This window comes from Vigna unguiculata, chromosome 5 (genome assembly GCF_004118075.2).
Source record: "Vigna unguiculata cultivar IT97K-499-35 chromosome 5, ASM411807v1, whole genome shotgun sequence".
Lineage (NCBI taxonomy): Eukaryota > Viridiplantae > Streptophyta > Magnoliopsida > Fabales > Fabaceae > Vigna > Vigna unguiculata.
Genome location: NC_040283.1, coordinates 250,524 through 263,955, shown reverse-complemented (window position 1 = coordinate 263,955; position 13,432 = coordinate 250,524). Strand labels below are relative to the sequence as shown.

Sequence of the window (13,432 nt, the reverse complement as noted above, 5' to 3'; positions counted from 1 at the left end):
CCGCGTGTAAGTTGCGCTGTCTTGCTCGTCCTTTATGCTTCCGTTTGAGATTAACTCCGAAATTGTAGAGAGAGGGAGAGAAGAGAGAGAGAGAGAGAGAGTGCGTTTGTTTTGTGTGTGTTTCTCTGTCGCAACGTAATAATATTATTATTTTCGGGACATAACAACGCAGAGAGTTCTTGCAATTTGCAACCTCTCTCTAACGTTGGCCTTTCGTTTCCCCCTTTCTGCCGACGATCTTGTTTGTCCCCGTGGATCAGGTTCGATCTCTCAGATCTGGATTTCATTCTTTCATTCCAATCGTTAGATTTATTCATTTACCTCTTCTCCGTCGTGCCTCTCTGTGTTGATGTGTTTTTTCTTCCTTCGGATTCGGCCTTGCTTCGATGGTGTTTGGATCTTCTCGTTTATTTTCTTTGATTTCGGTTAAGAGTTTCATTCAATGTGTTGTGGTGCACTTATCTCTGATAGATCACGGGGCCAGATTTGAGATTTGGAACGGGATTATGATCTTATTAGCGTTTCAGATTTTGGATTGTTCTCGGAAAATGTTTGTTCGACTTGTTTTGGATTCCTTTGTAGAGCTTTAAGTTTTCTGTTCGATCTTGTATAGCTGTATATGAATTTTGAGGTTTCAGCCTTGGATTTTCATTCCATTGTCTCGCATCTTAAAGCGTACCGACAATGAATTTTGGTTATTACTGTTGCCTCTCTTATTTATAAATATACCAGGTCTCTGACAAACTGGCATTTCATTTTTTTTTTTAAATTATCTTGAACTGCTCTGCTGAGCTGCAACAAACAGATAATAATGCTTGAAAATGTCCTTCTGGAATTCAATTAACCATGATATTGTTGAGAAACTCTTTGGCTTTTTCTTGAACCGGTGAGTGAATTTATTTTTTATGAGAGCGTTGTTTTGTACATTGCAGTTCGGGCCCTCGGTGCTGGTTTATAGCCTGTGCTGAATACCAGCTACAATGAAGAAAGCTATTGGTCAAACTGTTAGGGACCTGTAAGTATAACTGTTTATTATTTGTTACTATATGATTCTATGTATTGTGTATGAATGTCTTGCTCTTCATTGTGTTCTTGCAGTAAAAGAGAAGTAAATAAGAAAGTGCTGAAAGTTCCTGGGATTGAGCAGAAGGTAATTCCTTTTTTAAGTTCGCTATGAAATTATGGCTGTTTCTACGATCCTGGCAAGACAATTATAGTAATGGCTGTGCCAAGTCTGACTTGTTTTATGGTATTCTTAATCATGAAATAGGTGTTTAATATCGTTAATTTATGCACTATGATATATGATCCCCTTTTTCAAAACCTAAACCAGACTCATTATATTTTCTACCCTCTTCTAGGTTCTTGATGCTACCAGCAACGAACCATGGGGTCCTCATGGAACACTTCTTGCAGATATTTCTCAGGCAACCAGAAACCCGTAAGCTTGGACTCTTAATTGTATGTTTGACGTATTGTGTATTTGAGTACATTGAATCTCATTTTTAAGCATTCATGCAGTCATGAATATCAGATGATCATGTCAGTAATCTGGAAGCGAATTAATGACACTGGCAAGAATTGGCGGCATGTCTACAAGGTTTTGACAAACTATTTTAAGTTTTATATGCAATTGCTAGCGGATGCTGCTGACCTTTTCTTTTTCCACCATCAACACTACAACTTATCAGCCAGTTTGTGAAATCTGTTTTGATACTTGTTTATATCCTCTGCAATAATGATGGATTGTTGTTGCACATTAGCAATAATGTTTTTTGTCTACTGCATTTACTGTTGATCTCACTTTCTTAAATTATTTGTTTCTGTATTTACCATCCTTTCTTCAACTCCAGGCTTTGACAGTACTAGAGTACTTGGTGGCTCATGGGTCAGAGCGAGTCATAGATGAGATCAGAGAACATGCTTATCAAATATCAGTAATTCCCATTTAGTCAATCCTACTTAAAAAAAAAATTATGTACTTATGGGCCATTCAGGTCCCAAGTTTGGTAAGATGATCTAAAATTTATAATGTGACCTGATAACATTGATTATATGAACAGACGTTGTCCGATTTTCAATACATTGACTCCAGTGGAAGGGATCAAGGAAACAATGTCAGGAGGAAATCTCAAGGTCTGGTTATCCTTGTGAATGATAAAGATAGAATCATAGAAGTTAGGCAGAAGGCTGCTGCTAACAGGGACAAGTAAGTTTCCTCTCATTATTCTATTGATATTTTGTACTCTGTTATTTTCCAGTTGAAATGTAAATTTTATATATACCCTCTTGTTTAGCAAGCATAAGGCATTGTATTGTAGAATATGATTCTCCATATCTCCTCTGGGTTTCTGGAATATAGATCTAAAGTACACAGTTGGAGTATTTGAAATTTGTGAACGAATGTGTGTCTGCGAGTATCACAATTTCTAGGAGATATCAACTCTTTTATATGATTTACCAGGTTTCACTAAAATACCGTTCGGTATGTGAATTTTTTGTGAACGTATGTATGTCTGTGTGAATCACAGTGTCTAGGAGATATTAACTGTTTTATATGATTCACCAGGTTTCGCAACAATACAGCTGGTGGAATGCATAGACCGGGTTCATATTCAAGCAGTGGAGCCTATGGTGACAGATATGATGACGATCGTTATGGAAGTAGGGAGGAAGATCGAAATGGCTATGGTTATGGAAAAGAAAGAGAATGGGGATATAAAGATGATGATCGAAATAGTCGTGATGGAGATCGTTATGGCAGAGATTATGAGGATCGTCATGGCAGGGATGGTTACAGAGATGATGACTACAGGGGAAGAAGTCAAAGTGCTGACCATTACCAACATGAATCAAGAAGCAGGAGCTCTGATAGAGACCGTTATGATGATGATGGACAAAACTCATCTCGGTATGTACCTAGGCTTTGATCCTTTTTTGGAGTTTTTTTTTTTTTTTTTTTTGTTGAGTTCTGGCAGAATAATCTTGTATTCATGTTTGTTCCTTAGTGACTGGTGGCTTTCATTTTAGAAAGCAGGATACATTTTTAAGCTTCTCAGTTTGAAAATTTAACAGTTGGTGTGGAGAATCCAAAGTATTTGCCACCTTATTGGTTTTGATCTTTACAGTATTGAAGTAACTTACAAAATAAGAGCTGTATGGAAGGAACAGTCTTATCTTTACTGTATAGAAGTAACTTACAAAAAACGGCATGTGATTTTTAACCTGTTAACATAATTAGAGAAACAAAGTCTTATCTATGCATGATAATTTATAGAAAATGTTTACATTTGTACCAAATTAGAGTGGGGTCTTGTGAGATATTTTCTTGTTTGTCTTGTCTGTGGCCATTAAATTATCAGAATATGAATATGGCTTTAGGTCTATCCTTCTTGTACTCAAGATACCAGAAAGATAGAGTTGTGAACTGAACTTTTAGTTGGTCTTAATATCCTTCGGTAGCAGTCTGCTTGAAGGTGCAAGTTCTTTTCTTCCCATATTTTCTTTCCATTTATCATGAGAATATGGCGATTGATGTGATGTTATTGCTCTGTGTTGTGAATCATTTGCTTCTAATTTCATCTTGTTGTGCAATGATCTCTCAGCGGAAGCAACGCTAAAGCTGAAGACCAATCTCTGGAAGCAAGGTAAATTTGTCATTGAAATACACCTTTTCTGTCATTTGTGTAAATTGCTGCATGGCATTTTTAAGGTTAATAATCCACAATACAAAAATGGCAGGCTTGAGCGGAAAATTTCTGAGCAAAATATCGGTGTTGCTCCTCCTAGCTATGAAGAAGCTGTTGGTGAATCTCGCAGCCCTGTACGCAGTGAAAGGTAAGAACCGTTACACTATAGACAACACTTATTCCCAACAGAATCTATTACTCATGTTGTTTCGATTTCAGAGATGTGGAAACTTCAGCAGCATCTGTTCCAAGAGATTCCCCTCCTCATGTAAATGATAATCCTAGTCAAACATCTGCTCCTACAAGATCTTCTCCTGTAAACAATAATACCACAGAAGCAACTGCTGCTGCATCTGGAGCCCATGCAGCTGAAGCAACTGAAGATTTTTTTGATCCACGTGGTCTTCCATCAGGTGTTTATTACAGTATTATGTTGGTTGGTCTTCTATAATCAGTATTTCTGTAACAGTCCTTTCTTGTTTCTTGTTTTGAAGAGTTCGTACTTGTTTGAGTTGAATTTGTTCTTGTCAAATTACTATTCATGACTCCGCATATGCATATGCATATATCTTACTAATATTGTTTTCTTTGGATCATTGTTAGACATTTCTGAGTATATATGTTAATCTCCCTAGTCCTAGCAAACATGGATTTTGTCTTGAACACAAAATTGTTTAGCAATATGAAAAATTTAAGAAATTTCTGCTTACCACGTATTCTGGTGACCAGGACTCTGTAGTTTTAGATTTTTATCTTTTGAGAAGTTAGTCTTGTACAGACTTTGAAGTGGTACATAGACACTGTTCCAGGCATAAAATTTTGAAATTTGAAACTGAGTTCTAAGATCAATTAATAAGAATAGTTTTACTGCATCCTTTAGTGGGAAAAGGTGCCCATTAACTGATGTGGCTCATAATTGAAATTCTTTTCATTTATACATTGGGTGGGTGATATGAGACAGCTATATGTCATGATTTGTGGTCAATATGTAAACTAGTCAGACTTTGGTCTGATATACTTGTGAAACCTATGGCTGAACTGTAATTGACATTTGATGAATTTACATTGGCAAGATTTGGGAGTTCGATGTTAATATGAGTGCTTGTTTGTATTTGTTTATTTTGGAGAAACAATTAATTTTTTAGCCTGCTTCTTGAGAGAGCTTTTAAAAAAGTTATTATTTCCTTAAAAGTATGTTTAAACAACAATAATTAATGGTCTTTGAAAAATACCATTTAGTAGGTCTTGTACTCATGATATCTTTATATTTCTTCTCAGCATCCTCAGCTGCCCCAGCTGGTCCAGCTGCCCCTGCCACCGCTAATAATGTTGAAATGGACTTGCTTGGTTCCCTCTCAGACTCGTTCTCTTCAAATGCTTTGGCTATTGTACCATCTGAATCAGCAACTGCAGCCCCTGATGCAAATGCGGGATCTACAGCTTCCTTTGCACCACCATCATCTGGGTCGAATAATTTCAATCAGGCATGAATTTGTTCCATTTCTAAAACTCTTTAGTGAAAGCAATCTGACCTGTACTAAAAATAACGGATTTGTATCGGACTTGGAATTCTTATAGTTGTGAACTTGTCAGCTTTATGTCATATTTTTCCTTTTTGGTGTAGCATGTATGCCATCTATCTCATAACATAGCTTTGAATAATCTTTTTAATACATCTGCATCATGTAGTTTAAATCAGTCCCTCTGTCCGTCACATTTTGTTAAAATAATATATTTGTTGGTTGACTTCTTACAGTCTTTTGAGGATCCATTTGGTGACGGGCCATTCAAAGCTTTTACTTCCACTGAAACTGCTCCATCTCAACCCGTGACATATCAGAGTATTGAACCATCCCAATCAAATGCTCGTAATGTAGAAACAAACTTTGGGTTTGGGGACTCATTTTCTGTTGTACCATACACTGCACCTGCCTCTGACACTCAACCTTTTTCTACTAACTCTCAGTTTCTGTCTCAAGATGTGTCATCTGCACAGCTAGAAACTGATATTCTTGCAGATATTCTTCCTCCTGCACCGTTACCTGAGATAAGTTCACAGCAGAACATTTCAGCACCTGGTTTCGGCCATTCTTCATTACCTTCCCTTCCAGCTTCATCTGGTCAAATGGCATCACAACCATTTTCTGAACCAACTGGCCAATTTACCCCAAAAGGTTTCTCGGCTGCTACCAGTCAACCTGCACAAACCTTTCCAGTTCCTACAGATCAATTCTCTCAACAACCCTTTTCTGCTCCCAGTAGCCAACCAGGACCAGTACCATCCTTTTCATCTCCCTCCAGTCAATATGCACAACAACCCTTTTCATCTCACACGGGTCAACATGCATTTTCAACGTCTACTGGCCAACATATTCAGCCACCTTTTGCTTCTCAAGTTGGGCAACCTGCACAATCAGGTGGTATATATGGTGGATTGCACTCCCAAGATGGATCTTCTAATTCCCAAAATGGATATAATGGGCATATGAACAGCGGGAACTTCATGCCAACAGGATCTACAGCAGCTTTTCCTTCAAATGTGACTCCCCAGACTCCAACAGGACAGTTGTCAGCGGTCACCAACTTTTCTCATCCTGGAGGATCTGCTCCAAATATGTCCCAGTCTCCAACTAACCAGGCATCGCAGTTTAACAACAACTTCATTGGACAACAAGGGAACGCAGGACCCTTTAGTTCACCAATTACCAATCAATCACTTGCTTCGAATGCTTCACAATCAATTCCATTAGTTTCTCAACCATCCAAGGACAAGTTTGAGACAAAATCAACAGTGTGGGCTGATACACTAAGCAGGGGGTTGGTTAATTTGAATATATCTGGACGTGAGTGCCTAGACCTCCCTCCCCAAACCCCTCTGTTAACATTTCAGTTTCCACATATACTTGTTAGAATGTTGATCTTATATGGGATATATATTGTTAACTAAAATATTTTTCTTATCATGCAGCTAAAACGAATCCTTTAGCAGATATTGGGGTTGACTTTGAGGCCATTAACAGGAAGGAAAAGAGAATGGAGAAGCCCACTACTGCAGCTGTTACATCAACTATAACTATGGGTAAAGCTATGGGATCAGGTTCAGGTATGGGCCGTGCTGGTGCTGGTGCTCTCAGGGCTCCTTCGAATCCAATGATGGGCTCTGGCATGGGTATGGGTGTGGGCATGGGCAATGGTCCTCCTGGTGTAGGAATGGGTATGGGAGGAGGCTATGGAGGCATGAATCCATCAATGGGTATGGGAATGGGAGGGATGGGTATGGGACAAGGGTACCAAATGCAACCCCCAACTGGAATGCATCCTGGCTCCAACATGCCAGGTAATTATAATAACTCCATGATGGGTCCAGGTAGTTATGGTCAACAACCATATGGTGTTGTTAATGGTCAACCGCCATATGGTGTTAATGGTCAACAGCCATATGGTGGCTACGGTCAACAGCCATATGGCGGCTATAGATGAGATAGTAAGTGCGAGTATTACTGATTGTTTTGCTGCAAGTTGAGAAAAAGAAGTGCCAATACAAGTGCTACTACTAGTAGACTACATCGTGACATTTGGATTTATAGCAGTTAAAGCTGCAATTTTCTGTAAAGTGACCCAGTTATTTGTATTTTTGTTATAAATATGCTGTTACCATTCTTTTTCGGGTCACCCTTCTGTAGGTGCTTTGAGCATCACTGTTGTGTACCAGTGACTGGATGGAATAACCTTACATGGGTTATTACTTTCTTTGCATGTTCCACATTTTTTGAACACCAACAGGTGGTTTGATATCAATATATTTTTTTCATGTGTCAAATTTAAGAATTGAAATTCAAGGACTTTTCTTTAAGCTTTTTAATTTCTTGCTGAAAATTCGTGGAGAATTCATGACACTGGTACGAGGCTGGATGAATATTTTTTTTGGGATGCAGAACGTAGGACTAAGCAACTGAGTGTCTACTGGATAGGATACGTGTAATGGAAACCGCATCCTTACGCGAGTGTTCTTTAACTAGAGATTGGTTCTGGCTTACAACTTTATTTTCTCTGCAGTTATCTCTACAGCCTCCTATTGGATAATTTGAAGCCATTGGTAGACGTGTAACATCACTGACACGGAGCATTGCGAAAAGAAAGCACTAAAAGGTCACGTAAAGATGCATAGTTAATAGATGCTACTGGAGTTGTATGCTTTCTACCTTCGTTTAAAGTTATCTGATTCTTATTACTTTAGATGAATGGTGCTGACACCATGCTTTTGGGGTTGAACATTCGTGACATTGGTGGCGTCGATACCATAAAACACTGGACTTCGAGTGTCGAATCCGATGCTATGCTTTTCATCTTGCGTCCGATATTTCCTTTCACATATTTCCATTCACAAATTATACAAACTTTAATCACCTTTTTCAAAATTATTTAGCTTCCAGAATCGTCCCTAATTTATCCAAATAAATACCAGCCGAAGTTGTTAAAAAATAATTTAGTTCCAAGTCAAAATAAACGATGTAATTGTTGGTCATAACTAGTACCTAAAAACATCAGTCTACTTGTCAAGGCGGATTATAGGACTAAAAACGATGTAATTGTTGGACATTTTTCTCCTTACCAGAACAAGGATATAAAATTGGGTTGACAAATCAACGGAAAAGTTACTCTAGTCGTATTATATTCAAGTAGTTTCGCAAAAATGACTATAGTTGTAACAAAACCTTTTCTTTCCATGTGAATTTGAAACTCTTGGTTCACTTCCCGATGACAGAGCAGAGAGGACCATGTTTGTACCCCATCAACAACCAAGCTGAGCTGTCGATCCTTGTTCAGGTTTAACCCTTGCCTTTCAGTTACCACCTTCATGAATGTAAACCGTCAATATATCCTGAAACATCATTATCGACGAATATAACAAACAAGCCTGTCATGTCATTCAAATGTTCATGACATGATATTGCAGGAATTTGCTTCACCTCATCACTACTGACCTCAGACTTTCCCTACTTTAAATTAGGGTATAATGGCATAGTATTTCAGAATTGAAATTAAACAAGTCAACCTGTTCTAATTTTGTAAATAAAGTACAATTTATAACAAAAAAGATAAGATGCACAAAAAAGGTAAATGGACAAAGATTTAAGGTAGCTCAGATACCCAGAGACAGGAAGTCTTTTATTTCTTTAGGGAACAAATAAATTTTAACCGGGTAACATTGAAAGAGCGGAAAGAAATCAAAATTTTGAAAATGTAACACCGGTAACCCAGGAAGCACCAATGGACATAGTTTTCTTGTTGGATTATGATTTTACATGCATTTTATTAATGTAAAATAAAGAAGGGCGATTTTTAATGGTGGATGTAACATTAATTATGGAAAGGATAGTTGTTGGATAGGCATGATATGTCAGGTAGTTTGAATTGTGGGTCAATAGCAACATGAATAATTTGCAATTATCTTTTCTAATTTGGTCCTCCCGGGTCAAAAAATGTTCCCAACTTTCTATTTGGGTTCTTCATAGGCTAAATATAAGAGACAGTTCGGCTGTCAACCAAAAATCTCTCTTCATTATGGTTTCAGAATAAACTTCCAGATTTGCTTCATAGATTTATGGCCAAAATAAAGATTTTATTGTGTCAACAAATATCAGAGCAATAAAGTGAGCTAGACGATCTATACTCTACTAGCAGGGAAAAATAGGTTTCAGGAAAGGTTAATTTCTAAATCTTTTCATTTGCTCAGTAGACTGATCACAAGTTCAGTTGAAAAACTTAAACTGTGCTATTCATTATCAACTACAAAATGTAGAATACGACTAACAGATCGAAGGAGCTGCCAGACCCACACCCAGCAACCACCACCACCAGAAAAAAAATAATAAAAACTATAAAATCTGGACCATGGTGAATAATAGTGGGTGAGCAAGAATAACATTCAAAAATAGATTCTCATGTCTTTAAAGAAAGCTCTCCGAATGAGCAGCTTCTGCAGGATATAGCATTTTGTTCTATTCGCTGCAAAATCTTAATTTCTCTTTAAAACGAATTCCCTTAACAAATATATGTGTTTAAGGATTGAATATATTTTCTTAACTGACTTTTTTTATGATTTCTTCACAAGGAGAATCTCTTATTCACCAATCTCTAATATCATCGAGATTAATCTCTTTTTCTTTTATATCTCTAATAAAACAATAATGGTCAAAAGCATATTACCATTGGACTTGAGAAAAGCAATGTGGAATCACTCCAAAAATACTTGAATCCTGTCCCCCATGCTGTCTTTAAAATCTAACAAGAGTTTTCCCCCAACTTCCTCAGCTGCATCATCCAACAGTTCTTTGATGTTTACACCACCCAAAGCTGTATAAAGTTATGAAAATTCAATTAACAGAAGCATTGAATTGCACATTTGGAATTAATGTCTATTTATATAATATGTAATAATTTCTAAAGAGTAGTAGTACCAGGAACTATATCCGTGATTCCATCCAGAAATCCAGCCTGTATAACAAATTATATATGTATTATGAGAAAATGGAACAAGAAATTTTAATTGGAGCAACATTCAATTGAACACGCGCATAATTTAAAACAAGGAGAGGGGTTACACAGAAACTATGCATAACCACAATATAAGGAGATAAAGCCTTGGCATGATGCAGTACAGAACAAAATAGTTGCATATATGCATTTATAAAACAAATGTCGCATACTATATTCCATTTCTCTTCTTCCAAATAATAGGAGAAGGAGAAGGGCAAGCACAAAATGGTGGAAGAAAGGTGATTAATTTGGGATATTCGGACATCCAATTATACTACTTACACCACTATTAGGATTCCAAATAGATATGTTCAAATATTAAGTTGAATGCAACATATATTATAGTTCATGAGGTTTCAACTATGGCAGCAGAGAATGGTGACATAGCATAAGGTGCTAGCATAAAAAGTTAGAATAGATAGAAATACATGGATATTTACGTATGTTAGAAATCGTGCTAGAATAAAAAAGAAATAGTGTAATTGGATTTTTAGAGACAAACATGCAGCAACTTATGATAAAATCATTCATATAAAAACTGGAAATCAGTAGGCCCCATTTTTAACTAGTTCTGAGTCTTCTGAACAACTAATATGAATAAATCATTGTTCTTCTTTTAGTGCATCGGGAAGGTATGAGCACTTACAGGAATCCTAACATCGAGTCTCTCAAATCCATCTCTGCTCGTTAATTTTACTCTGATTGTTCGAGACCAGATACCAGAGAAAGGGTTCCTTGAACTATCTGCACCATATTTATTGTACACAGCATCAGGTGTTATAACATCCACAATGGGATCTTTGAAACTTTGACTTGTCTTCTCAGTATCAACTTGATCTCTCCCTCGTATACTGTATACGATACTGCTCTCTGACAAATAACTAATTACTATGAGAATGCAAGAATGGAATGCACAACGTATATTTACAACGTGAAAATCAGCACGAGACCTTTACCTCTGTCTGACTCTCCCTAGAGCTGAAACATTTAGATTTACTTATGAAAAGATAAAGGTCTAATTAAATGGCTTTTGTTTATTTTAAAAAAATAGTAATCAAATATTTAATATGATAGTCTGCATTGAACATCTCCATTTCACATAATAGACCTTGATAAAGTTCGAATGCTTCACTCCACATGCAGATGAATTCATAAGGTTATTCATCACCAATCGACTCCTCCCAAGCCCAGCACATTTATGAAAGTAAATTGCAGGAACCATTAATTATAATGTTAGAGATATTAATTGCTTACGACTCTCCATTACACTACAATGTCCCTTTATAGTAGAAGAAGGGTTAACATCTACTTTTTTTTTTTTCGTTAAGTTCTGTCTATCCTACCTCCTCCCTTCGAAAGCTGCGGATTAGCATTTGTAGCATAACGCTTCTCTTCTTCATAGTAAGCATTGAACCCTAAGATATCCTTAATTTCTTCAAAAGAAGGCATGCTTCCTGGAGGAGGAATACGACCTCCTTTAATGGCTATGAGTGAGTCCTACAAATGCGATCATAGATATTATTTATCAGCAAATAAAAAAAACATAAATGATACTGCAAAAGAAACATCAGAAAAAATAGATATAATATCAAGAATAACGAGTTCAACACTATGGCTTGTTATAATAAAGGAGTTGAAAAGATAAAGGGATATTGCTTCCAAAGTCCTCAGCACGAGCTGCAGTGCAGTGAAGAGCCGGGATTTGGTGGTGAATGTAAAAAATTTACAAACAAGTACTTAGTTAGCGTGTCTCATTTAAAACCTGAACTTATGCAGATATAATGTGAATCAATCAGTTCAAATGGGAAAAAGAAGACGAGTGACCTGCATTGCTCGTATAGAAACCCCGATCAAGGAAAGGGGATATGCAACGATCTTAAAACCAATCTCTTCAAGCTCCATAGGATTAAGTATTGGCGTCTTGCCACCACCTTCAAGCATATTGGCCTGCACAAGAGCACATACCAACAAATAATTCCAAGTACCAATGCATTCATTCATCTCTACAATTGACAGAATCGTACCATTTTGGGAACAAGCGGAGAAACTTCGCAGAAAGCCTTCATCTCTTCTCTGGAAGCAAGCGCGTCTATGAAAAGAACATCAGCTCCGGCATCCGCGAACGCCCTCGACCTAACAAGCGCTTCATCCAACGACACAGCTTGGCGAGCATCCGTACGCGCCACAATCACAATATCGCAACCGCTCTCCCTTCTCGCATCCACGGCCGCCTTAATCTTCATCACTGCCTCTTCTCTCGAGACCACCCTCCTCCCGCGAGTGTGTCCACACGCTTTCGGCGCTACCTAACCAACACCATAACCAACTCAATCATATCGATAAACGGAGTCCATGACAGAAGAAACCTAACTAACCAACTAGATGTGCGAAATGTGCGTCAGAGATTAATTTCTCGAAATACTGGATCCATTGATGAAACCTAACTAACCTGATCTTCGAGAATGATTCCGGCGAAACCAGCGCTGATATATCCCTTGAGAGTTCTCTTGAGGTTCATGGCGTTGCCGTAGCCGTTGTCGGCATCGCCGATGACGGGAATGGAGACGGCCTGGGTGATGAGGCGGCCTTGATCGAGAATTTCGCCGTAAGAGATGAGACCGGCGTCGGGCAAGGCGAGCCTAGAAGCGGAGATGGAGAAGCCGCTGGTGAAGCAGAGTTGGAAGCCGGCGGTCTGAACGAGCTTGGCGCTGAGAGCGTCGAAACATGCAGGGCCTTGGTGAACCCCTGGGGAGTCGAGGATTCGGCGAAGGAGCTTGGCGGGAGAAGAAGGAGAAGAAGCATCGTTCCCAGCCAAAGAACACGCTATGGCGAGCGATGATTTGGATGTTCGGAGGAACGAAACGGAAGAAGATCGGAATGGGAAGGGGCCGCCGCCGCTGCTGCCACCACCACTGAGACTGAGACTAACCGTAACAGAGACACTGCCAACCGCTGAAACCTTCATCGCTCGCTCTACTCTTCACTCCCACTCAATTCATTTCATTTCGATTCCATTTCCTTGCTCGCGCACTTTCATTCTTATCCAAATTAATCAGAAACAATTGTTAATTGAATTTACTTTTAATTGTCATTTATCATTTTTAAACTAGTTAATATGAAAATCACTCTTGTTACGTTTGTGTTAGAAAATGCTTTTTTTTTTCTTATAAGTGATTAAAAACAATAATGTTTCCCAATTTGTC

At 38.1% G+C, this 13,432-nt stretch overlaps 2 protein-coding genes across 4 annotated transcripts; one reads left to right on the top strand and one right to left on the bottom strand.

The window, feature by feature from the left end:
- On the top strand, positions 1–7,523 carry LOC114185664 (clathrin interactor EPSIN 2-like). Its single transcript, XM_028073529.1, has 14 exons — positions 1–260; positions 933–1,015; positions 1,099–1,150; positions 1,362–1,441; positions 1,522–1,600; positions 1,854–1,937; positions 2,064–2,209; positions 2,570–2,911; positions 3,606–3,647; positions 3,742–3,837; positions 3,909–4,102; positions 4,968–5,173; positions 5,446–6,532; positions 6,658–7,523. Exons 2-14 carry the CDS (start codon positions 981–983, stop codon positions 7,167–7,169), a joined length of 2,955 nt encoding a protein of 984 aa, XP_027929330.1. The 5' UTR covers positions 1–260; positions 933–980; the 3' UTR covers positions 7,170–7,523.
- Positions 7,524–8,179: 656 nt separating this feature from the next.
- On the bottom strand, positions 8,180–13,351 carry LOC114185666 (2,3-dimethylmalate lyase-like). 3 transcript variants are annotated; one of them, XM_028073533.1, is made up of 8 exons: positions 12,679–13,351; positions 12,254–12,535; positions 12,054–12,176; positions 11,573–11,726; positions 10,876–10,973; positions 10,151–10,187; positions 9,900–10,046; positions 8,180–8,571 (listed from the first exon to the last, which is right to left on the bottom strand). In XM_028073533.1, exons 1-7 carry the CDS (start codon positions 13,192–13,194, stop codon positions 9,928–9,930), a joined length of 1,329 nt encoding a protein of 442 aa, XP_027929334.1. In that variant the 5' UTR covers positions 13,195–13,351; the 3' UTR covers positions 8,180–8,571; positions 9,900–9,927. The 3 variants fall into 3 exon arrangements, with proteins under 3 accessions (XP_027929334.1, XP_027929332.1, XP_027929333.1); XM_028073531.1 differs by having other exon boundaries at positions 10,876–11,099; positions 12,679–13,348; XM_028073532.1 differs by having other exon boundaries at positions 8,180–8,543; positions 10,876–11,099; positions 12,679–13,348.
- Positions 13,352–13,432: the final 81 nt, after the last annotated feature.

What these genes read in the sequence shown, in the direction of transcription:
- LOC114185664 (XM_028073529.1), top strand. Translation starts at nt 981, where the DNA reads ATGAAGAAAGCTATTGGTCAAACTGTTAGGGACCT. An exon ending in TCTCAGGCAACCAGAAACCC is followed by an intron (nt 1,442 to 1,521) that starts GTAAGCTTGGAC and finishes GCATTCATGCAG; the next exon opens with TCATGAATATCAGATGATCA. An exon ending in GGTCGAATAATTTCAATCAG is followed by an intron (nt 5,174 to 5,445) that starts GCATGAATTTGT and finishes GACTTCTTACAG; the next exon opens with TCTTTTGAGGATCCATTTGG.
- LOC114185666 (XM_028073531.1), bottom strand. Translation starts at nt 13,194, where the DNA reads ATGAAGGTTTCAGCGGTTGGCAGTGTCTCTGTTACGGTTAGTCTCAGT. An exon ending in GAATCATTCTCGAAGATCAG is followed by an intron (nt 12,536 to 12,678) that starts GTTAGTTAGGTT and finishes GGTGTTGGTTAG; the next exon opens with GTAGCGCCGAAAGCGTGTGG. An exon ending in GCAGCTTTCGAAGGGAGGAG is followed by an intron (nt 11,100 to 11,572) that starts GTAGGATAGACA and finishes GTTATTTGTCAG; the next exon opens with AGAGCAGTATCGTATACAGT.